Here is a 23,442-nt window from a genome sequence, read left to right as displayed (position 1 = left end):
TCCAACCCAGTGATTCTATGATCTTGTGTTATGGGCGGTTTAGCATGGTCTGGGACTGAGCCGATGCAGGTTTCTGCCCACATGCTTCAGTGTGGCAGCTTCACACTTTGCAAAGACCCCAAGGAGAGTTTGTGACAGGCAGGGTCTCATTCTTCAGAAGGATTTTGTTGTTATGCTCTGGCTTAGCACCCACAGGCAGGGAGCTGATGACAACCCTACTTCTTGTCCACTCCAGCCTGACAGCAGGCAGGTAGCTCTCCTTCAAACAGTCCCATTTTTCAGTCCAGCACTCGCAGGGGGGGCAATGGGGGTCATCTTTTTTACTACACCCACTGCCAGACGAGCTCAATGTCTTCTTACCTAATTCTCTCCCCAGCTGGACGTGTCTTGCCATAAGAGGACAAGAACTGTGCCCAGCTCTGTCAGCTAATCCCCTCCCCATGGAAGGATCTGGGTAAGTGATCACATGATGACCTGCCTGGGATGCTGTAATTAATTCTGGCTGAGTCATTCTACAGTTCGTACATCTCTCGGAGGTGTGTATGTGATGGTGTGTAGCACACCTGTGCTGCAACTTCTGTCTGGACTTCATGTTTTTCAAACAACCTCTGAAGACAACACAGTCTCTAATGTGATTTAGGACGTATTTCAGTTTGGGTCTACAGTATGAGATCTGAGAGGTATTTAAATGAGCAATTTCAAAGGTTTTCAGCAAATGCAATCTTTTTTTATTGTTAGAAATACTATTAAAATACAAGAGCAGAAACCAATACAAATGAATTGGAAAAATAATGCTAACTATAGGTATATATTTTGGGATTCGTTTTTATCAAATGCAGCGTTCACAATGAAGCCATAATCTTGCTCATGTACTGTGTCATCCAGTGCACCCCTGGCCTGTGTCAAAGAAGAATCCCTTGGTTCCGCAGCTGTATCCGTCTTCCTGTTCCTTCTGTACAATGGAAGAAAAAAAAAAAAAGAACAACCATTTTTAATTTCTGTTCTTATCTACAGTGAGAGGTCAAACAACGGTGTGGGCATGAATGAAGTCAGATTTTGGAGAAGCCCAAGTTTTGTGATAGTGATGTATCGTCCCTGTGTAGAAGAAACGGGCTATGTTAATTTCTGTAGAAAAAGCTAAGTTATCCCTCACATTCCTCAAATAAGACCCTGAATGCTGTGGTTCCTTTCTGGCCCTGCAGGTATGTGGCTAATGAGGGTTTTCAGGTTTACAGGTACTAAAAAGGGTGTAGCCAAGCTAGGAAAAGCCTTACCTGTACAGGTACACTGCAGAGGAGACAAGAATGGCGATAGCAGCTACACCTGCCACAACTCCAACAGTGATGGCAACTGTGTGGTCCTCAGGATTCTCTGTAACGACCGGGTCTTCAACTGAAGAAGAAATAAGAGCTCTGTCAGTGAAAGCTGGCTATACTGTGAACAGATTTTTTTTTTTCTCCCTTGCCTGTCTGCTTGCTTTCTGATGAATGGAGCTTACTGGAGTGGTGTCAGACCCAGGTCCTGTATGCTCTACAGAGCCTTCCAGCACCTCTCCACTGCGGGACCTGACCCCTTCTTTCTGCTTGGATGGCCACAGGCTCTCACCCACTGCGTTACTAATTTACATCACGGGAAAGAAAAGCAAGCCCAATGTTCTCCATAATGACACCCATTTTTGAAAGTGGTGTGTGTAAGGCAGACAGTGAAATCCAAGACTGTTTTATTACCTATTTTTTCAACCTCGCAGCTTGGTCCTGTGTACAGTTCTGAACATTCGCAGTTAAAGCGGAGGGAGGTGCTGGTGGTATTTTCAGAGCAAACGCCATCATTTTTACAGGGATTTGGCATACATGGTCCACCTAGCAAAAAGGAGGGAGAAACACTTTAGACTCTCAGATAATCCAGCCCTGAGAAAACTGTTCTTGCTTAGATCACACTGACTCCTAATGTTGGACGTCCAGCATTATATATTTTAAGGCATTATATATATTTTAAGGCACATTACTTTATACTCGACAACAGGAATAAGGGAAACAAATGCTGTTTCTATGATGAAACGTCAGAGCAAGATCCCTGATATGCTTTTCTTTTGCACACACTCTGTTGCAATTATCCCCAACCCAGTGATGTCCTATAAGCAGTAAGTCAAGACTTCATAGCATGGAAGACAATGTGATAGTGGTTGACTCACTCCTGTAGCATCCACGACTGTAGTTTGAAATGCCACAGATTTCATCGGATCCACACACTATGTTAGAGCAGGAGACAGTGGAGCTTTCTGTGCACTGACATCTCTGAGAGCAGTCATCAGTGGTGAATATTTCCCCAATCTGGAAGACAACAGTTCAATGTTAAAAAATATAATATATATATATTTTTTAGGAGTTTGTACAAAAAGAAACCAAGCAGCTTACTAATCCAACTCTTTGAAATTCAAGGCTGTCCTAAGAAAGAAGGCAAAAGAAGAGTTAGGGCTATGAGATCCTGGTCCCAGGTGGGGTACATGTGCAGTCAACAACATCTAAACTGCTGGAGATAAGGGAGAAAGGCAGATGCATCACATAATGCCTCAAGGAAATGTGGAAATGCTATGTGCCATTTTTCTGGTAAGTGCCACCTGTTCATAGTGTTTCCCTCCTCCCATAAAACAATCTTTACTGGCTTAGACCTTTTCTGTATCAAATCTGACTAGTGTTAAAACAGAAATCTATTGGATTATAAAGCTGTTCTATCCGGCAGTGACAATTCTCTATTCCTCAGAATCCAGCCTTTCTTGGGTCTCTCTTCGTGTCATAGCCAACCCTACAAACTTTCAACCCTGTCTTAACACGGTCTATAGCACTCTTCCCTGAGAGGAGAGGCACCACCGTGACTGACAGAATTTCTCTGTAACTGGTGTGTTGTAAACTTTAGAGCCTATGAGGCTATTACTTAGCATAATAGAGGTGAGGAATTAACGTGGAAGTCCGAGTGTAATCATATACTTTCTCCAAGTGCCGGCCTTGACTACTCTGGCAAACAGTTTCAGAGGCAGACCAAGTGATCTACTCTCTCTTCCCTTCCTCCAGAGACCAGAAATTTATTACACAATTGCTCTTTGTTTCTAATGCAAAATTAAATGCTGAGGGGAATGAAGAGATTGCCAAAATAATTAGTAGAAGAAAATATTGTTGGGTGTTGTGGGAGCTGTCTGACCCACGGAGAGACTGTACCTCGTAGTATTTGTTAAGGTACGTGCAGCCACACAGTCTGTAAGGCACGCAGTCAAAACCGCTAAGAACATAGCCAGGGAGACATTGACAGCCTTCAACGCAAAGTGATTCGCACTCAGAGGGGCTGGTCAAGTCGTTGCAGGATGCTGGGCATGCAGACATGCATGAGCTGTAGTTGCTGTTGGCAGGACATGATATACCTGTGAAAATAAGGAGAGTCCGGTTACAGCAGGCTGCTGTGCATTATTTCCTTACACAATGCCCCTGGAGATCCAGAGGCCAGTACCATTTTTTAGGAGGCAATATGATGAACACACGTACGCAGAGATGTGCACGTGCATATGATAGTACAGAAGTTGTAAGTAAGGCACCCCAAAGACAGGAAATGCATCGCCAAAGCTACGTGTATGCTCTGCTCTCATCCCTGGTGTTCCCTGATCTCACCTAACTTCTCACACATTCAGGGCGGCCATCCCTGCAGTTATCAGAGCTGTTTCACAACTCTGGGAACTGTGCTTCACCAGGAATACAAAGTCGTCTAACTGTGTGTGACAGGAGAAGTATGGTTTCATGAATATCCCAACTAGAAAACCAAAAACTTAGAATAAAAGGGTTTGAGATTATTATAAGATTTATTTCAGCATTTTCTAGTCTGAATGACTTGGATTTTTCAGCCGAATCTTTTTTATCTTGAAATTTCATGGGCAAAAAAGAGCATTAATGTATTTTGTAAATTTAAAAAGAGATCTAAATGAAGTATTTTTCCTTCCGATTTGTGGCTTCTGATGGTCTCAAAAATTGTAACTTTTTTTCCCAGTTGAGAATGGGAACATCTTTTTTTCTCACAAAATATCTGACGACAGGGGACCTGACAGCTCTGCTTTCCTAAGTGGCTTTCTAAGCTGGTGTCTAAATGCAAATGTCAGCATGGGACACAGAGGAGAGGCCAGAAGAGCAAGTGTGCCTGGTAAATGGTGGACAGTGACTGAAGCTTGAATCAACCTGCTTCTATAAGCTGAGAAGCTGTGATATATATGCTGTGTCTAGTAAAAGCCTCAAATCTTGGATTCTGAGAATCCTTTAGGCAGAAACCATACTTTTCTAGTTCTTCCTGTGCTTACCACAAACTGTTTGTTGCCTCCAGCCTTCCATTTGGACGCCTTGCTGCTGACAAGCCAGCACGTATTCCTCCAGACTGCGACATAAGGTGGCATCCTCATCTCCTTCCACACACATATCAAACAGGCAGCTCCTATGTGCAACATGAGAAAGCGTTCATTCCCAATACGTTTGTTATTCTGCCTGACTCTGAGTTGGTTCTGTTTTCCTGTATCTGGCTGACAGGAAAATAGAGGAATAAAAAAAACCCCAAAACCCAGGCGCGTGATTGGGAAGATCAGGTCGTTTGTTGTGCAGCTGCTCCTAACATGTGATGTATTCATATGTGAACAAGCAACCAACAGGTACCTGACTGCTTGTTACAGGAAGTTGCTCTTTGCTACCCGCTTCTCTTTTGGGCTAGCATGGCTGCACCTTGCTTATAGAGCACTTTTTAGTGCTGCTAAGTGTTATAGCTGGACTACACACTTCCTTCAATATATGGGTGCCCTCCCCACGTCCACACGCCTTGAATATTGACACAGAATTCTGATTTGCCCAGCGTTTGCCAGTGCTACCTTCTCAGCTTTCCAGGGGCATTGAGATCTGAGATGAATGGGATCTGCAAGTATATAGCACCTCAGAAAAACCAGGCATCCACTAAGAAGGTAGAACAGGCTGCTCAACCAAATTCGAGAGTGAGGAGAAAAGTAGGCTTATGTTGAGAATCAGGATATATACATTGAAGCCAGTGGTCCAGTTTATTTGGTTTAAGATACCTTCACATTCTTCGCACAGCTAAGAGGGACTTTGAAGTGGGCATTATCTGTCTTTAAACATTAGGTACAACTATATGACTAAAGAAAACTGGCAGGTACTTGGCAGTTTTGTGACTGATGCTGGATGAATGATGAATGTGAGGATAAACCAACAGGTTTCATACAGCTCAAAATTAGGGATGTAGGAATTGTATATGTAGGAGGCCAGAGCAGCCTTGAAACACAGCAGAGGGAACTTAGTTGAAGATAGCGGGTTAGTTACTCTTCTCTAATCTGTTTTTTGCACTTCTCTATGAAAGATTCAAGAAGTGTTACTGACAGCTCCAGCCTTTGTGGGTATAGCATGAAGGCTGGGTTTTCCGAAGCTAGAATTGGTAAAAGGAAACTAATAGAGCCATGTACTAAAACCTTGCTGAATGTGGATGAGAACTGTAAGCACATTGGAAATCCTAGACTACAGGTATAATGCTGAACTCTGCTGCTTTTTCTGTCTAGGAAAAGGGGAAAGCTACTTTGTAGAGCTAGCAGTAAAGTGAAACTCTAAATAGATGGAAAGACATATCATCACAGTTATTTAAAAATAAATAAGGGGATTTAAATATATCAATAATGGAGTCATTGGGCCCAGTCCTCCAAGGACACTATCCTTGGTTCCTATTAATACCCTGGAGACCAAAGATGCATAGTTCTTGTCAGACACTAGCGCCAGAAACTATTTTGAAAATGGGGAGAACAAGTGTCTGCAGTAGCCACTTACGTGAAATAGAAATCTGGTGAGACCATAGAATGACACTTTACAAAAGGACCTTTCGAGTCAGTCAGGATTTGACATCTCGAAGTTTTGTTTTCTTGCCCCAGCTGATTTTCATTGCAGCCTTGGAAGAGCCCAGGATCTGGTTCCTCCTCAGGCTCAACTTTTGAGTTGATATCTCGTCTGTAAATGAAATCATTATGAAACCATCATTTCTTTGTATTCATGGCAGTACTCTCTAAGTAACACTACAAGAGTACTTCTGCCTTGTGGTGTAAGTGTAAGCTTATTTCTCTCATGATTTATCCTGAATGGGAAGGAGATAGATAAAGCAAATGAAAGATGTGCTAAGAGACTTCCTACCATCTCAGACATATATGGGTATTTAAATCAAAAGGGATATCTGCAATTATCTCTTTTGAAATTCTGCATGACACAGGCTTCATCCAATCTATTCAATACAACTTGAACGTTAGAATGATGCAGCTGGAATAGGCCACTATTCTTGGACATAGGGGCACTTTCACTGACTAACTGGCTGCATGCCTGAAGTGCAAGGATTCTCCTGTAGAATCCAGAGCCCCTTTACGCTGAGCACTAGCTTACATACTGCTTTCTACTATTTTGGCAGAGATTTTGCAGCCAAATTGTATCCTGACAGCTAATACAATTCCTAAAAACTGAACTGAACTGAAAAAGTTCTGAGTTAGTGGCTAAGCGACCTCCAAAGGTCTTTCAAAACAAAGAAGTAAGGAAGGGAGGAAGGAAGGGTTCTTTCCTTACCTGTTTCAATGTTCTGTATAGACTGATTAGGCACAGAATTTGCCTGTTAACAAATATCATACTCATTTATGCTCAAAAGAATGTCCTTACTTTTTGTCTACTGACAGAAAACACTAGATAGCCATGGAAGTAAGGAGATTAGGCACTTCAAGAACCCTCCTGGGCGGAATTGTGCATTCATCTTGATGGATTTCAAAGCTACCTTAATGTTCCAGAGAGAGGGATGACACTGAATCAGGATTTGCCCTCCCTCTGGCCCATCCAGCACAAAATGATATATTTATCTTTGCCAGGAACTGTGACCTTGGCAAAGATTTTACTCATCCCCGTGCCCTAGCGGTTGTAATGGCTGTGATGCCAAAGAGGGATACTGAACAGGAGTCATGCAGTGGTAGTTCAGGCCTCTTTTGGTTAGATAGGAGGGCACTGACCGTTCGCCTTAGTGATGAGCAGGAAAAGTCCCTACACACAGACCAAGGGAAGAAGAAAGACAGAAATAAGACAGTGTGATTATTCCTGGATATTATCTGTTGCTTAATTCACTTGCATCCAGTGGTGTGCTTGCCATGGATATTAAGTAGAAAATTAAGTACCTGAGACGGGAGGTTGTTCTTTTCAGAGGAACTTTCCAGCTCTCACCAAATACATTCACATTCTTCACCCAAACACCATCTGGATTTCTGAAGTCATTTCTATATCTCCCATCAAAGTCACCACACAAGCCTTCCACTCTGTTTCTGTAGGTGTTGGCCAGCTTTATATCTAGGGAAGTTCAAAAGGGAAAAAAAAAAAGCCATTGCAGAGATCTTTGTGAGTATATGGGAGAGGCAGAAATAGTGACAAATACCACATCTCATGATTCAGATCGGAGTTGGTAATGTGACATGGGCCTCATACATAGAATCATAGAATCATAGAATGGTTAGGGTTGGAAGGGACCTTAAAGATCATCTAGTTCCAACCCCCCTGCCATGGGCAGGGACACCTTCCACTAGACCAGGTTGCTCAGAGCCACATCCAGCCTGGCCTTGAAGACATCCAGGGATGGGGCATCCACAACATCTCTGGGCAACCTGTTCCAGTGCCTCACCACCCTCTCTGTGAAGAATTTCTTCCTGACATCTAATCTAATCCTCCCTGATTTCAATTTATACCCATTACCCCTTGTCCTGTCACTACAGGCTCTTGTAAAAAGTCCTCTCCCAGTACCCTTGTAGGCCCCCTTCAGATACTGGAAAGCTGCCATGAGGTCTCCTCGGAGCCTCCTCTTCTCCAGGCTGAACAAGCCCAGTTCTCGCAGCCTTTCGTCATAGGAGAGATGCTCCAGCACAGCCTTGAACATACATGTTCATGCATGTATTCACAAGACAGTTTCTGTGCTCTGCAACATGGACCATGAAAAAAGTAATTTCTCATAGCCAATAAGGTATTGTGTAACATCACCACCTGAGTGCTCTTAGTGTGTATATTACTCACTGCTTTGCAACAAACTGAATGCACTACCCACTTCTTGCCCTTCACTTCCAATCCACTTGCTGGCTGAGAAACAGAATTCCTATGGAAACTTTCTGCAGTTGGAATTTCAGGGTTTGGGATGGTGGTCATGTATAAATGGCCTGGCACTTTCACCATACGCTCAGAAGTAACTTGGCTATATTGTGTTGTAAATCAGCAGTAACTCTGGAAGTAACGTGTGTTCAACTTACACAAGTGAGTTGTGTATATGTGATATTATAGTCCGGCTGAGAAACACTAAAGAACGGGATTATCAGGAATAGGCTTGACAGGAAGCATGTGAAAGGATGCACTCACAGCTGTATGGCTTGAGGACCTCAGTCCTAAGACTGGGTTTAACTGGCAAAGGGGCAGATTCAGACTTCACCCCATCATCCTGATCAGCAATTTTTAGTGATTTGATTTTGTTTTTATCACTCAGCCCTTACTTAAAAAAAAACCCCAAACCCCCCACAAAAAACCAGCTGTAACAGTCTGACTCTACATGTTATTTCTCCTAAGTCCAAGTGGACCCACATAAAGAAATGCCAGTTTTATGGGGTTTTTTCTGGTTCATGGGAAACACTTTTTTTGTTTGTTTGTTTTGGGGTTTTTTTGGTTTTTGGTTTTATTTTTTTTAGTTTTCTGGTAGTTCATATCACAAAGGACCTGAAAGGATGGAGGTTTCTAATTTTGCCTTGGCTTTAGATCTCCTTTGGAATGAAAACATTTTTTGAGACAGTGCATAAATATTCCTGCACATTGTCTTAATGTCACTTACCTGCATTTTGATTGCTGTCAAAGCTCAGGTATAAGCCAAAATCTGTCTCCAGGTAAATTCTTGATGTCCTCTGATATATACGAATACCTTCATGAGGACGAGCTGGGAGTCTCACCCTCACACCATCCAGCTAACAAGGAAAGAATAAGTTAAAATTTATAATATGTAGGCCAAATTCAAATCTGTCTTCAGTGCAGGTCAGTCCTACAAATGAACACTTCTCTTGTCTGGCTTTATGATAAATATATCCGATAACTTTACCAGGTAAAAATCTCAGTATTCAATTTTTTAAAGTTAACAAAATCATGTGTTGAGGAAAGTCATCTGGACACAGTATTTTCATATCATCCTAAAAGCTTTCTATTACTGAGCTAAGATGTATATATAAGCTATGTATACTCTTATGCATCAATAAAGGGGAAGGAAATTAAGTTTTCCTAGCATAATTCACACTTTTCTTTTCCCTACCACTAATAAAAAATTGTATGGCTTTATTATCAGTCTTGGGATATCTAGTGTTTCATTCCTAAATCTCTATTTACTCATTTATTTGAAGTAGAATGATAGCTTTCATAGCTATTGAGAAAAAAGACTCAACACAACTGAAAACCACATTTCTGGTTGCCCCATAGCACTGCTGTAAGAATACAGTTAGCTTTAAAACTTAAATTCTTCAAAACAGACATTTATTACTCAAAGGTGTTTTACTCCAGGGGAGGGCCCTTCTCTGTGCTCTGTAGTCAGCGAGAGACTTACCACAAGCTGCTTGTTCTGCCTGAATCGCACCGTGTGGTTGTAAACATTAACGAGAATCTCCTTCAGGTACGTAATGTGTTGACCTCCATGAAACGGGTAGTTCATGCCTTCGATACTGAACTGCGTCAGAGTATCGGGTAGGTCAGGCTTGGTCTGAGCCAGAATATATGTGTATTTCCCTTGAAAGTGGTGCACCAGACCGTCGAAGGTGATGTAGTGTGGGTCACCCATGATCTGGCATTTTGCAAAACCTGAGGGGGAAGAGCTTCATCAGTCTCCAGTCTGAATGTGCATGTACCAGAGCCCATGCAGGGGTCAGTTTAAAATAAGTTAGATAAAAAAGATTGCTGCTAGCATGCAGGTCTCTTAAAGTAAAGATGGGTGCTCAAGCATCACCATAGTGAATGCGCAGTCATTGAGAGACAGCCATAAATCGTTCCTCTGCTGAGTACTAATGCGAGCCAACTGATCTGAAGCAGATCGTTAGGGTGTATAAGCTTTATAGAGACTAAGTTGTGCACATTGGTCCACTGCAGAGGGATGACTGCCACACAGCATGGCTTGCAGAGGGCCCTTAGAGATGTTGGTTTCATAATCCCCAGCAATGTATTGCTACAAAATTATTGGGACATGAAGAATAATGTCTTAATTTTGGCTGGCTTGCTGTTGTTACACTCTTCTGAGGTTACTAATTGATCACCAGACCTAATGATCAGATGCAGCGATTATTGTCTAAGTATTCTCCTTGACCACTGAGCGCAGAGCAAACCATTAGCCCAGGAGCAAGGCTGTCCTTAGGGCTGCTGGCGTGCCTCTGCTGTGGTATTAGGCCAAAATGGAGCAGGGGTAAGCTGGGTTTGCATCATGCTCTTGTACTGATCATCAATACAGTAGAGCCTGTGACATAATATTCTTCAAGGTTGAAGTGTAGAGTCACTAGGCAACAAGGTATCTCCTAAACAACCCAACTATTGTTGCATTGATTCTGTTTTGGCAACTATTGAAGAAAAAGCACCAAAGTTCTCTGACTGGCCTATTACATATCTGTTCAGATCAGCTCTGTCCTATTTTGCCTTTATTTTTTTCTATTGTCCAAGCATGCAATGGAAAAAACAGGATCATTGTCAAAGGATTCAGACATCAGAGTTTTGGTTTTGGTAGATGCAGTGCAAATTCTTTGCTTTGCTTTGCTTTGCTTTGCTTTTTCTAGTCAGACTGAACTGTCAGATTTCTACACATAAGTAAATTTTAAACTCTTATTCGACTTCCCCCTACAAGTTCTCTGTCTTTTACTGGAACTTTCTATTCTGAAAACTGAGGTCTTTTTGTGTTCAACAATGTGTCATCAATAGCAGTGTCAGAGCTGCCTTCTTTCCCTGTGGAAGAGTCTAGAAGTGCTGTCTAAGAAAGAATAGACACCCACATCCACCCTCTTTCTCCAGCCCTCATGGAACACCAGGTGAAAAACTGCCTGCACATACCTGTTGGATTGCACTTGTGTTTTCCATTTTTGATCACGCAGGTTTCTTCAGAATCACAGCTATAGCTCTTACATGTGATGACACCATTGTTCTGACACTGGCATCTTTTGGTGCAGTGTGGAGTTAGCCATGTGTCCCCAGCCTGGACACAAGTTGTGTTAATAATATGTTATCAGGGTGCTCAGCTTTGCAATGCAATAAAAGTTCAATAGCAAAGGGTGTGGGGTCTGGCTAGGCGCAACCTGTCCAGCTGGTGATTCCACAACTGCTCAATCCAGTTGTAGTCTCACAAAGAGCCTGGGAGGGGGAATCCTGGTCCATTTATCTTATTGTCTTCGACATGAGAATTTGAACCCAAAACAGGACTAGTACAGACTGCCTGAATAACTCTGATCAACTGACTAGTTTGAGTATACCTCAATTTTGGCTTCAGGTGTGAAGTACCAAGCTTGTGCATCTCCTAATACCTGACCCTGCAGTTTTTACTAATCAGATTAAAGTTATTTAAGAGGTAGATTGTAAAGATTTCCCTCTCTCTCATTCAGATGGACAGGAGACCAACTTTCTACAAGTTTTGCAGCCAGGGATTTACTCCACAGACAAAGTACTTACACTGTAGTAATTGTTGTCATCATCCCTGCAGCCACAATTGCTCAGAGGTACACACTTGCCATTACTGAGCACATAATTATCATCACACTCACAGCCCTCTGCACAATCTTCTGTCTTCTCACAAAGGGAAGAGGCAAAAATGTCATTGCATGTTGATGGGCAGGTGGAGACACAGTCCTTGTAATGGCTGTGTGTTGGACAGGGCAATGCTGTGTGGGTGAAGAGAATAGAACCAGCATTATTAAATACATTTAGAAAGTACACTGCAAACACATGCGTCTGTCTGAAAGCTACAACTTGGCCTATAAAATGGTAGTATAGAATTGCCTTTTAATACCTGATTTTGATCATCAACCAGTTTTGATTTATTATACTTTATTTAAAAAAAAGCAATAATCCCCAGACTCTGGAGCTCCTGATTCTGTTCTATTACAGGTATGCCTGGACTGGTGGCACAAGGTGTTAGATCATTCAGATCCAGTATTTCAGTTCAGCTGCAAATGCCTCTTAGGGCACTGCTAGAAATGGAAATCTTTAGGGCAAATTCCTTAGAATATTCAACCCTCCAGTGATGCAAAACAGGTGTATATCTAGGCTTAACCACAGGCATAAACACATGCAAGAACAATAGATACGCATTGTCGAACTGAAGATAATTCTAGCTCTATACCCTATTTCTGGCAATGACTACAGATGCATAAGGGGACACTTCAGGAAACAGGGTAGCAGGACAAAGGGCTTATTTGTCCAATATTTTCCTCCATTCTTGGCAAGGAGGCAACTATGAATTTCTGAGGGACCTATTCAATATTCATCTGGCTTGGTTTTTTAACCGATTAATTGTTTTGTCTTCCACAATATTGTGTGATAATTAATTCCACAATGTAGTACTAAATTGTGGAAAAAAAACCCCCAAACAACCAAGAAAAAGAAACCCACTGTGTAATCTTTGCTTATTTTTGCATAATTTGTAGCTTTGTTGAATGGGTGGAGTAAGGCACATACACTGGAAATTAATATGAAAATGTGGTCATTAAGAAGCAACTGGCCAAGTTGCCAGTTTTCATTCAAAACCCAGTGAGTGGTATTGACCCACGTGTCCTAACACAGTATCCTACTTTGTTTTAGTGCTCTGGTTATGTTATTTCTCCATTTTAGGCTTACTGCAATATCTCATGGCACCTGTTTGGCTACTGCTATCCACACTGCTATCCATAACTTGCCTAGTCCTCAGTTATCACTAGGTTTAGCTCAACCTGAACACAGTTCAGTGCAACAATGGAGTCATAAAATCCTGATAGTAGAACTGCATTTTGTGACAATTTGGGTTTAATTTTCTTTTACATAACTTGCATGCCTAATTCTGCTGATTTGTTTTCATGCTATCAGCCATCCAAGTTTCAGTGTTTTCACTTGCTTGTGCACTTACGGCAGAAAGTGCTATTCCTCCATTTAATGGTGATTCCATAATTCCTGCAGGTGTCCACATAAACTTGAACGATGTCACAAAGAGTAGACTTCATGCCATTGTACTGGCACATGTCATAGATGCAAATCTGTATGAAGTCTTCAGGCTTGACTAGATTATGACATGCTTTGAATTTGTCTGATTTTAGGACATTGCACTGGCTTTCAATAGCTGGTTTATTCTCAGCAGTGCAAGAAGGAACATCATCTTCTCTTGAGTCTGATAAACAACTGCATGAAAGCACAGACACAGCTGCATTTAAGTTTCAAAGGCATATATAAAATGGAGACTGAAAAATTTGTTTCTACTGAAAGGTATTATACAAATAATGCTAGTGAGTACAGGCTTCTTTCTGTCTGTGAGTGAAAGATTAGGCAGAAATAGATCTGCATGGCAATCACCATGTCGTGTCTGACCCTCATCACTCTCTCAGAACTTGACCCTGACTAGAGGATTGACTTCTCCGCTTGACCTCGGACCTGTGTGGTGATCTGGACTCCTGGCTGACCCTGGCTTTCACCCTTGGGCCTGCCCTGCTTGCCTTGCTTGGATAGTGTGGGATGGTGGCTGGTGAGGCCACTGTTCTTTCATCTGTGTTATCACACTTGGCTCCCTGTCACTTAGGAAGCAGCTGGCTCTCACTGTTCCCCAACACCATTGGCCAGCTCTAAGTGTTTTCAGTGTAAAATAACAGAGCCTATGTCCGCACTGTGAACTGCCCCAAAGCCTAATTCCCCAAGTGGGTAATAAGAATGGCTGTGGTTTCCCTCTGGCCTGTGCAGTGGTTTCCTGTAGTCATGGCTTTTTTTTGAGCTTCAGATTCAAGAAAAGTCTCTCATACGCTACTTATACACAAAGTATCAATCAGTCAAAATGATTAAAAGGCATCTGTTTCCCGAAGGAAGATGGAAGGTATAAGGAGGTTATATTTACCCTTCATCACTCTCTTTTTCCACTTTCCAGCTATTTCCAAACTGTGGGACACTGGCGAGTGTACCATTGGGCAAGTCCAGATCATCTTCACGTTTATCATTGAAGTTACCACACATGCCATGTATCTGTGAATGAACAATAACCACATTTTAAGCACAATCTGTTCTAGTTCAGCTTCCCCAATAACTTCTTATTCATTGTCTGTGAAATGGTGTGACCAAATCACCACCATCAACCAACCTCGTACCAGACATTTCAGACATTCTCACTAGTGTCTGACTGCACTCATGAAGAAATAAAATAGAAACTGCAGTAAATCTGTTCCCTAAGGCTTCAAGGCGTTTAATGCTATAAGCTGGATGTATTCCCCTAGCCAGTTCATTTTCTTTAACTACCCCCTTGGAACACAAGAAAATTATTGTGAAGAGGAAAAACAGAAAGGAAAAAAATGACTTGTTACAATACAGACACAAAGAAAGATGCAATAGTAAAACACAGTAATGAAATAAATTAAGAGTAAATGCACAAAGCAGCAGTTTTGAAACAATGCCAGATGTTTACATACTAAATCTTACCTTTGAGAAATAAGACTGTGGGAGGGTGATTTCCAGATGGTGGTTGCCATCATATTTCACTATCACTCCAAAGTCAGTTTCCATTACTATAAATCTGCCAACGGTTCCAATGGACAGGCCTCGCAACCGGTTCTCCACTGGAGTGTAGACTCTCTCATTGTTCAGCTGGAGAGACATGTCATTTGTCAGTATGGACATTCTTCCATGAAAGCCTTTCTGCTCACTATATTCCTTGCAGTGCTGAAGATTTCTCTATGATGGTTTTAGCTCTTTTACACTTCCACCTTCCATCATTGCATATTCCAACTATGGGTTGCAGTAATCAGCTTTTTAGCTCAGAGATCTGGGCAGGGCGGTGCCTTTAACAGGGAGCTGGAAAGATCACTCACTGGCAGTGATCAAGCTCTTACCCACCCCTAGGGTGGATTCCCTGCCTCCGGTACTGCCATGGATCCCGATGCTATTCTAGTCCAAGACAGTATGACTTGTTTTCCTCTACTTTTGCTAGCTAGCTGTAGGGGATAGGGTTGACACCAGCTACTAAAGTGGGAAGCTCCATTCTTTAGTTCAGGCAACAATTCTCCAATCTGAAGGCTTTGGGCTCCATCTCCAAGATATGGCCAATAGAACAGTAAACCCAAATCAGAAGCCTTGGAACTAGTGAGAAATGAAATCTCCCCATGATATCCAGTTAATGGAGGTGTCCACAACTGTTGAGCATACACGTACATATTCCTTAGGAAACATGAAGATCCTTTTTCCTACAGATGCTGTAGTGAGCTAATTTTAAGATATTTCTTGCCACAATAAAAAGCACCACCACCTACCAGGATTCCTTGGCTTTTTTGAAGGGTAATTCGTACACCATACACATCTATGTAGACTTCTTTTAGGTAAGTGGCCCCTCTTGGTCCTCTGTCTTCATTCTTGCCAAGGATAGTTATAGGAATGACACTGTTGGTGTTCACAACCTCAACCAAGGTGTAGGTGCAGGTACCCACGAAAGTGTACATCATTCCATCAAAAGTGAAATAATGGGGATCTCCTACCACTTGACATGTTGCTTGGCCTGAGGGTGAAAAAATGATCTAAGCAATTTGGAATGGATTTCACCATGGACTCAGATGACCAAAGATCCTTCCATTAGTGAAGCAACCTAATCCTGATCACCATTATGCAGGCAGACCTTCACAGAGGTATCTCAGGTTCATGCCAATGACATTTATTTGGAAATAAGAAATTTCCAGAAAGCGTCTCCTCAATTTAATTTGCCAATTATGTACAAACTGGCAACTTGACAGCAAATGAACCTCTTTATGCGTTTCTATATCTGTTGTAGCCATGATTTATGGTAGTTGAGAGTAGTACAGCACTTTTCTACTTAGCTATGTAAAAATACATAATTACATGTATAAATATAGGTGTAAACATAAAAGTAAATAAATTTGTGTATATATATACAGATACGTCAAGCACTTGCCATTACCCAGGCTCTCAGAAGTGCAGTTCTTAATTATTCCCAAATTTAGAGCTTGCAGCACTGGTGATGTGGGACTTGAATTTGTATTATGAAGACAAAAAGAACCCAAGTGACCTGGCAAACTTTTTAGGCAGTATCAGTTTTTGCTGATATCCACTACAACAGAAGGGGATCTGTGCTCATAAGACAGCTCATCATGTCTTTTCATGTCTTAGTTCTGGCAGCAACCAGTTGGGACTTCTTTGCCATCACATATGAAATTATATTTATAATAAAGCTAGAAGGAGAGGAAGGATCTAATTATGGAATTGACACTGAGAACCATTTTCAGGCAGAACTTACCATTGGAATGACAGCCCAGCACACCATCCTTAATACTGCATTCCTCTCGAGCACCACACTCCCAGGACGTGCATGCAATGATGTTACCAGCTTTGCAGGTGCAGCGTTCAGTGCAGGGATAACTGGTGAACCAGCTTTCATCCAGCTGAGCAGAAAAAGAGAGTGTAGTAGTAAATACTATAACATAAATTGAAAGGTAATACCATAAGGGACAATCAAATTATTAGTATCTGACTGTGCATGACATATGATCATTTGGGCAACTGTAGCCATGCAGCTCATGGATCAAGAAGACTGGCAAAGTGAGTGTATTTTGGTTATTAATGGTGTAAATAATAATTGTGTCAGTGTTATTTAACATTTTTTTCTCTCATGGTGATAGAGAATGAGATCCACTGTTCTTTCTTTTTTTTTTTTAACGTTTGAGATAACTTGCCTGGTGGTACTGGTTTTTTTCATCAACACAACCACAGCTGCTTTCTGGCACACATTTGTCTCCACTCAAAACATAGCCTTCCTTACAGAAGCAACCTTCCACTGGTAAGGAACTGCAGGAATCAACTGCTGACATGTTCAAACAGGTAGAGGGACACCGAGTACCACAGCTCTTGTAGATGCTGCCTCCAGGACAGGGCATTGCTAGAGAGAAAAAGAAAAAAAATCACTCAAAAGGGCAAAATCATGACAAAGCTTTTCCTGATGCTTTCATTGTTTGCTCCTGAAAATGTACAAAATTGCTGTTAGAAAGTCTGACACTGGAGAGAGCTGCAAACGGGATTTTCTTGCCCCATGAGATGGGTGGCTTTTGGTAGAGGTGGGTATGTCAGGTGGGTCGTCCTGCACTTCACCTCATAAAGGAAGTCAAACATTGCATGTTCGCTTTGAGGGTAGGTCTGATGTGATCATGCAGGACTAATTGTGTCTGGTTCAGTAAACCTTTTTCTGCAGGTTTAAAGACAGAAAATCACTCCATTAAGGGAATAGAAGACTCTCTTCATATACCAGCTGATATGGCCCCATTACTGTAGTTACTACTTGAACACCTGCCATATATCTAAAAATAGAACTAAAAATCAGACGCTGCCTTTCACTGAGAGCCCTTAAGGAAAATATATTATGCTGTCACACCCCTCCTGCTCATGGTAGAACTGGGCTTCTATGACTCAAAGCATTCTCCCAAGGGAAGATACTATATTTTTCAGAAATACTGAAGCTTTTGTTCATTTCTGTCATCTAAACCCCCCCTAAAACCTGTTCCTGGCTAAACTGTGTGATAAATCACTACATATGACTGTCATTTACTTCTGCCCCCTACAGCAGGATCTCTTAGTCCTATCAGGCAATTACAGCCAACACCTCCAGTCACCTAGCGAGAGTACCTGCCCTTTGTCAGGTTCTTAATTTGAATTATTGGTGGAGGGAGCACTTGAGAACCAATTGTCTTAATGTGACTGAGTCTTCTCTATCACTATAAACAAGCCACAGATATTTAGGTCCTGGGCTCTGGCCTCAGACTATGGAGTCTGGATGTCTGTAGTTTTAATATGATTTGGAGTGTCAGAAGCTCTTTTCTTGCTCTGTCTTCCTTTTACATATGAGTTCTCAGTGTTCTGTCCTCTAAGGGCTGACTTACTGTGTGCTTTATAGACATTCTAAAGTCACAGTAATTCCTTTTCCAAACTGACCAGTTCGCAGAAGCTCTCAATGGTTTTTTTTAATGGTTTAATTTCAATGCTAATTGTTGATTGCAGGAAAAAAAAAAAAGGTGCAAATCTGCAGAAGATAATACGGTGGTAACTGAATATGATCAAAAAGAGGGTAAAGGACAAAAAACATAAAGAAGAATCATGGCTTATTTCAGTGTGGTTGACCTTCAGAGGACTTCCTTTTTTCTCTCCATGTGTGTGTTTGTGGATATCAAGATCCTTTAGAAGATGTCTGACAAGCAGAAAACTGCCCAGTGCTGCTTAAAACTGGCACCAATGGAACCCCTGGAAAGCTTTCTTCTAAAAACCTGAGCTTATTATATGAAATTTCCCATAAGGTCATTCTAAAGAGAATTAATCGGGATGTAAGTGAGAATACTTGATTTCTTTTCTTTATAGAGAAATACTTCTAAACTTCCTAGAAACAGCTGTTTCTCAAGGTGTCTTATTAAACTAGTTTTTAAACCAAAAGCCATCGATAAGCATTTGTGTATGGAGGACTACCAGCTCTGCTTTTGTTGAGGATGCTAGATTTTCAGTGGAGCAAAGCAAGTTATTTCCCCAGTACAGAAGCTCATATAAGATACAGTTGAATGTAACCAAACTTTTCCAAGAAACTAAAAGAAAATTGTTAAAACATTAAGGGTTAGACCTGCATGTATCCAAATGCTCCTGAAAGTTAGTGTTTTGTACAAGTACTGAAAATGAAGCGGGCTCAAGATGTGACAAAAAATAGACTATACGTAAAATGAAATAACATGCATGGAAAAGGTAGAGGACAATGTGCACACTTTTGAAATTTAAATCCAGAACAGATATTTATAAGTCACAACACTCACGGCAAAGAGCAGCATTCCTCCACTCTATGCATATCCCAGCATTGGTACAGGACTCGGCATAGGCCTGCAGTCCATAGCATAAGGATGTTGCCTGTCCACCGGTGGAACACATGTCGTAAACACAGTTTTCAAAGAAATTCTCTGGAGGCACTTTGATATGACAATCCTTGAAGATTCCTGTGTCAATCAAGAAAGATATATAGAAGGATAGGAAAAAAAAAAAAAAAAGGAATGATAAGATCACCACCACCATCTGTTTTCTGTTATGACAAATGTATTGTGAGTGCATCATGTAAATTAAACCAACACTTGAAACGGGCATGACTGATACAACTTAGCTTAAATAAATTAAGAGTTGCTGAGGAAAGCCATTAATTCTAGACAACTGCAGGGGCTATCCAATGCAGGGAACATGTACAGAATTTCAGATAGAGTACCTGGAATACATGTAATGACAGTGCCCTTGGAGTTAATTCTTTTTGCAAGCAGAGTGCAAGTCACTATAAAGCAAAGAGCAGCTATGGCTCCCTGCACACATTCTCAGATAATCTCCATGGACACAGTGGCACTGTCAATGGTTGACATACCTTGACCATGCATCTATAAGTTTTATGTTGGCCATTCACACTGGAGGTTTTATATGCTTCCAATGTGAGCTCAAAACAATGGACTATGGAGAGGAGACAACACAAGTTATGATGTGCACCATCACATGGCTCACAGACAACTACCAGCATACTACCTGTTGGGTCTGTGATCATGCCACATGTTGTATTCTTCTTTGCTTCACTCTCCAGCACAGGATCACATTGCTCTTCTGTCCCACTGGAACATCTGGGGAAAGCAAGCAAAATCAAATGTGTGTTTCACATCTCTTACTATGAGGTTTTCAGTGGAAGACTGATGCATGACAACCCTGCACAACAGAGTGTATTTTATTACAGTCACAAGACTTTATCCAGCTGCTTTGAAAAGCTGATGTCAACCCTGTCACTGAATGGACTCTCTTTTTGATGCCTTCTCGGATATCTGTGATATTCAAAGGTTTATTCTTAGCTGAAAAAAGAGTTATGGGTTCTAGTCATGGTTTCCAACCAGGGAACTGGACTGAAGTCCCCCTCACACTCAGCAGACAGTTCCTGCTTTGGAAAACAAGACTTTAAGGAGACAAACTCTCTTCTCATTCCCTGATAATTGTAAAGGGAAAGATCCCTACCTTCTAATGGGCAGTTGGAACATGTGAAATGGTACTGGATGACAAAGCCAGTGGGTGAATTTTTGAATTTATAGAGTTTTATTAGCAAATGGCGTGCAATTAAATTAATATACATACGTGGTGTTAATTTCAGGCACAAGCCAGCTTTGTCCAAGATCAGTGGAACCACTTGCAGTGTCACCATTGGGCTTTATGTTGTCATCATTTGGATCACCATTATAGTTACCTGTGAGAGTAAAAAGAGATTTGTGGGACACATGAAGTTCACACCTGTAGAACAAACCTAGGGTTTAGGCTGCAAAATGAACTGCAATGAACTAGGGAGAGTATATATGCAACACCAATGTCTACTGGGCAAAATAGGGAGAACTCAGTTGTGGCTTAGACTTTGACCACTGACAAGAGCGGCCATTCAGAGACTTGTGGACTTGAAGCAAGAAGTCTGTAAGTTCTTATGTAACTAGATCACAATGCATATAAGAAACAATTGCTTAGCTTATAAAAAACAACTCCTTTACTTGGATCACACCCGTAGAATGTTGGACTGAAAATAAAATGGTGTTATTTTCACCATTATATTCCTGGGTAGATTTCCTGAACTGAAAGGGTGAAAAACCCATGGAGAGATAGTTGAACTAAGAAATTTCAGGTTGTCCAAATTAAAGAATAATCAGAAACTCACAAGGCCAGCTACTCTTGTAAATTCTACAGTCCCATTTCCATCCTGAAGCACATTTCATATAACTTAGTTGTTCCAACTAAACCTGCTCAGTTTCAGGCATTAGCAACATGGCTGATGAAACATTATTAGTCACTACTAATTCCAGCAAGCTCCTACTTTCATGAGTGAGATAAGACATCTGTAACTCTTATTTACTTCGCTTTCCTATTGCAACAGAGTTTCTTACAGAACATAGTAGAATGTGCCCTTTGTGTCTGATGTTCCTCACAGGGCTCTAAAAGGCCTTTATGTTTTGTATCATATATAGCATTTAATATTATGTGGTATTGGAATTTTGTAAATAAAGTATGAATTTTCTTTCTTCATAATATCTGTCAGCTCAGGATTATCCATATTGGATCCTTGTCATTGTTTTGTTTTAATGCAGACATTGCCTCTCTTAGCTGGAATAAAAAGTAGGTAAAAATAAGCTTTAGTAGCCTAATTTTTCTTTTTCCTTTTATCTTTTTCTTTCCCCCCTCCTTTGATCATATATACATGATCATCCTGGTTGTATAAATATGTCCTAAAACAGCAGCAGGAAAGCTTGAGAAGGTTGACAGTAAGCTATTCTGAAGATTGCTCTCTGCTGTGGAAACAGCCTCAGGTTTTTATCATTTACAAAATGAAATGGTATAGCATTCCTTACACCCAGTAAAAGACAAATATGTCAGAATATGAATAACAGAAAAATGTGTTTGTAGAATTCTTGAGTAGATGCATGTAAATCATTATTCTTCCTAAATTTAAACTGTAGAACTGAAGTGAGAATTTTTTTATTTGGCAAAAAATGTTATTTGTGGTTATACCTCAGAACATTCCAAATGGATGGCATGGTACCAGGAATTTTGAAAGTAACAGTTTTTAGAAACTGAAAAATTCTAGCAAGTATTCTTCACTGCTGTAAATTCTAGTCCATTTGACAAGGACAAGTTGTGTGTAGAGTAAGTATGACATGATAAGAAAATCAGCTTAAGTAATCACCAGCCTCCACAACTCACTAAAAACTGACTAAGCCTATACTTACCACAGAGGCCACAGAGCAGACCACTGTAATTAGAGGGCACAGAGACTTCTGCATAGTGATTTCCATCATATCTCACCCACAGTCCAAAGTCAGTTTCCAAGAGAACATATCCACCACTGCTTTGAATACTGATCTTCTTGTCAATAAATACAGGCAGGTTCATTCTAGTGCCGTTCACCTGTACAGCAAGTTGTAAAAGTCAGTGTATGGCTGCTGAGAGTCCTACAACTACCAGCAATTAGAATGGATTAGTGAAAGATGATCGTGTGCACAAGGGAAAGGGAAGTAATTAAAGAACACTTCATCTAAGCAAAGTTGTTGGACAAGAGGTACATTCCACTAAATAAAAAGAGAAGGTTTGCTATAAAATCTATAGAAAAATTATTTCATTATTTGCATGTCTGTTGAAAAATAATGTATCTGTCTTTAAAACAAGTATTTTCTTACATTCAGCTTCTTATTTTTCAGCAAAGAAATCTGGTTGTCATAGACTTCCACTTGCACGGACTTCACATAAGAGACTTTGGTGTTGGCTCCTCTGTGCTCATTCGTTGTGGACACATGAAAGTATGGAAGCCTCTCAGAGATGTTGCACACTTTGGAGAGAGTGTAAGTGCAATTTCCCATGAAATGATGAACTCTGTGGTCAAAAGTGTTATAATGTGGATCCCCAGAGGCACTGCAGGAAGCACGACCTGGGAAGAAAGACAGAATAATTACCTCTGAATCTCTACCAGAGTTCTACTGTTGCTTTTTTCCCCACTTTGGTTGTTTTACTTTGTAAATGCTGCTCAGATGTAACAGTGATGGTATCAGTCAAGAACATTTCAAAGTCCAACCCAGCCTCTTATCTTTGGCCCCATAAAGAATCTGTACTCCTCTAGATCAGAAATATATGCTAGAGGTTGAGGAAGAAATATAAACACACAACTTTGATATTAAAGTTGTTTATATAGTGATGTCTTTGTTATTAAGACATCACTATATAAAGCAGAGCAGTGAGATTTTAGTGTCCATGTCTGAAAGGCTATTTCTGACTAAGAAGAATTTACACATAAATTTACAGGGTTGGTTGGCCAGAACAGACTGCTGCACTACCAACTCTCTGGGGTTCTCCTCACATCAGTAACAGAACACCTATTGAACACTGTGTACACAAGACATCCTTTACACACTTTTGAAAAACACTGAAGTTATTTAGCCAGTCGGAGTCTTCTTATTAAATCTTAGCAGAGTTGAGGTTGTGGGTGATTTATGGTCTTAGCTCACAACAGCAAAAAATAATGAAAACAGGTCCTTACCTCATATCTGCTTTTCAATACATGTTACAAAATATATCTACAATTATGGTTGTGTCTACATGTGAACATTAACTGCTTATACACAAA

At 40.9% G+C, this 23,442-nt stretch overlaps 1 protein-coding gene across 1 annotated transcript; it reads right to left on the bottom strand.

The window, feature by feature from the left end:
- Nucleotides 1-1,274: 1,274 nt before the first annotated feature.
- Nucleotides 1,275-22,232, bottom strand: LOC104511363 (zonadhesin-like; the record flags this gene model as incomplete). Its single annotated transcript, XM_010153944.1, has 21 exons — nucleotides 1,275-1,392; nucleotides 1,728-1,859; nucleotides 2,192-2,330; nucleotides 3,213-3,412; nucleotides 4,334-4,464; nucleotides 5,847-6,023; nucleotides 7,217-7,385; nucleotides 8,899-9,028; nucleotides 9,655-9,905; nucleotides 11,136-11,277; nucleotides 11,748-11,956; nucleotides 13,177-13,445; nucleotides 14,149-14,273; nucleotides 14,724-14,888; nucleotides 15,551-15,792; nucleotides 16,546-16,690; nucleotides 16,982-17,184; nucleotides 19,091-19,267; nucleotides 19,833-19,924; nucleotides 20,424-20,532; nucleotides 22,055-22,232. Coding segments are annotated over 21 exons (3,503 nt in total), but the record flags the coding sequence as incomplete, so codon positions are not given.
- Between the last annotated feature and the right edge of the window lie 1,210 nt (nucleotides 22,233-23,442).

This window comes from Eurypyga helias, unplaced genomic scaffold (genome assembly GCF_000690775.1).
Source record: "Eurypyga helias isolate BGI_N326 unplaced genomic scaffold, ASM69077v1 scaffold11286, whole genome shotgun sequence".
Classification (NCBI taxonomy): Eukaryota; Metazoa; Chordata; class Aves; order Eurypygiformes; family Eurypygidae; genus Eurypyga; species Eurypyga helias.
Note: the sequence above shows the minus strand (reverse complement) of the source record. Positions and strands in the feature narration are given on the sequence as shown.